This window comes from Lolium perenne, chromosome 3 (assembly GCF_019359855.2).
Source record: "Lolium perenne isolate Kyuss_39 chromosome 3, Kyuss_2.0, whole genome shotgun sequence".
NCBI classification, from domain to species: domain Eukaryota; kingdom Viridiplantae; phylum Streptophyta; class Magnoliopsida; order Poales; family Poaceae; genus Lolium; species Lolium perenne.
The window spans coordinates 82174632-82176079 of NC_067246.2; the positions used below are offsets into that span (position 1 = coordinate 82174632).

At 36.5% G+C, this 1448-nt stretch overlaps 1 protein-coding gene across 1 annotated transcript; it reads right to left on the reverse strand.

Moving 5' to 3' along the window:
- Nucleotides 1-210: 210 nt before the first annotated feature.
- Nucleotides 211-1239, reverse strand: LOC139837933 (uncharacterized). The gene is made up of 4 exons (XM_071827254.1): nucleotides 880-1239; nucleotides 681-749; nucleotides 473-553; nucleotides 211-375 (listed from the first exon to the last, which is right to left on the reverse strand). Exons 1-4 carry the CDS (start codon nucleotides 949-951, stop codon nucleotides 211-213), a joined length of 387 nt encoding a protein of 128 aa, XP_071683355.1. The 5' UTR covers nucleotides 952-1239.
- Between the last annotated feature and the right edge of the window lie 209 nt (nucleotides 1240-1448).

Sequence of the window (1448 nt, forward strand, 5' to 3'; positions counted from 1 at the left end):
CACGAGCCTAAAATCTGGTATCAATGATACACACAATTACATACGCAAATAAAATAACTAGGAAAATTACAAAGCAATTAATGTGCCCAAATAAAAAGATTACATAGAATCATTGAGGACTTCTATTAGCATCATCAATAACACGTTGACATTTGGCAATCGCCTTGATTGAATCTTGTGTACTCTTGGTCAACATATCAGCTACAGATCTTAAAGCAGCAATACCATGTCTTTTATAAAGTACAACCTTGAGATATTCTTGTTTGATGAAAGGAATGGTCTAGGTTGACGGCTATGAGAGGATGCATCAGAAGAAAGATCAGAACTTTTTGTGGGCCTCTCTTCTGATGAAGATTGCTTCATCACAACTGCATTCTGATAATAATGCAAAAAGAGTTAAACGATGAACTATGCAAACATGTATTAAGCATTGTCGATATGAGATAGTCACAAGTACTAAGCACAGACTTACATTATATCGTTGCATAGGCTCACCCCGGAACCTTTTTTGCGCTCTATCTTCTACTAAGGACTTCTTCATTACACCTGCATTCTAGTAATATTGCAACATAGTTACAACAGTGAACTATTCAAACATTTATTATGCAATGTAGATATAAGATAATAACAAGTTCCATAAATAAGACAATGTATGGAACTTGTACTAAGCACAGACTTACATCATAATGTTGCACAGGGTCGCTTTGGCGACTATCTTCTAATGATGACTGCTTCATTAAAACTGCATTCTGGTTATATTGCAAACATAGTTACAACAATTAACTATTCAAACATGTATTACGCAATGTAGAGATCAGATAACAGCATGTAGCAGAAATAAGCACAAGATAAGATAAGATGCATGTACTAAGCATATACTGGCTCGCTGCAGGTCCTTCTCTTGCGTGCACTAGTCGTGGTCGACATGCCTGTCATTTTAGGTTCAGCCATCAAGTGAAATGCTAATCCTCCTGCTCCATTGTCCTTAATCTGTGTTTAGATATCACATTTAAGACCAAGTCAGCTGGTTTCAAATAACAAAAAACTTGAGCTGCCAAATGAATAAGCCAATATTTACCAGATATCAGATTAAAACCAACTAGATGTTGCTTTTCATGAGATACGAATTTCAGACATTCAGATTTAGAGTAGGGTAATGCCAAGGTTTTCCACATAAAGTAAACTGGCATTAAGAATGACCAAATGTCAGGTTCAAATCACCTTCGCAGTTGCTCCAAGACAAGCATATCAAATAGGCAGAAACATAGTAAAGCATGAATGGCATTGCTATGGCAGGGTTCCAAGTGTTAATCTCTTGAATAAGGAACAATGCATATAGGTTATAGATAATAACGGAAGTAAACTGCCAAAATTACCAACCAAGAACTCAGATTCCAACCTTCCCTAGCGTCCCCGCTGTTAATGTTGGATATTCTAATAAGTGGTTC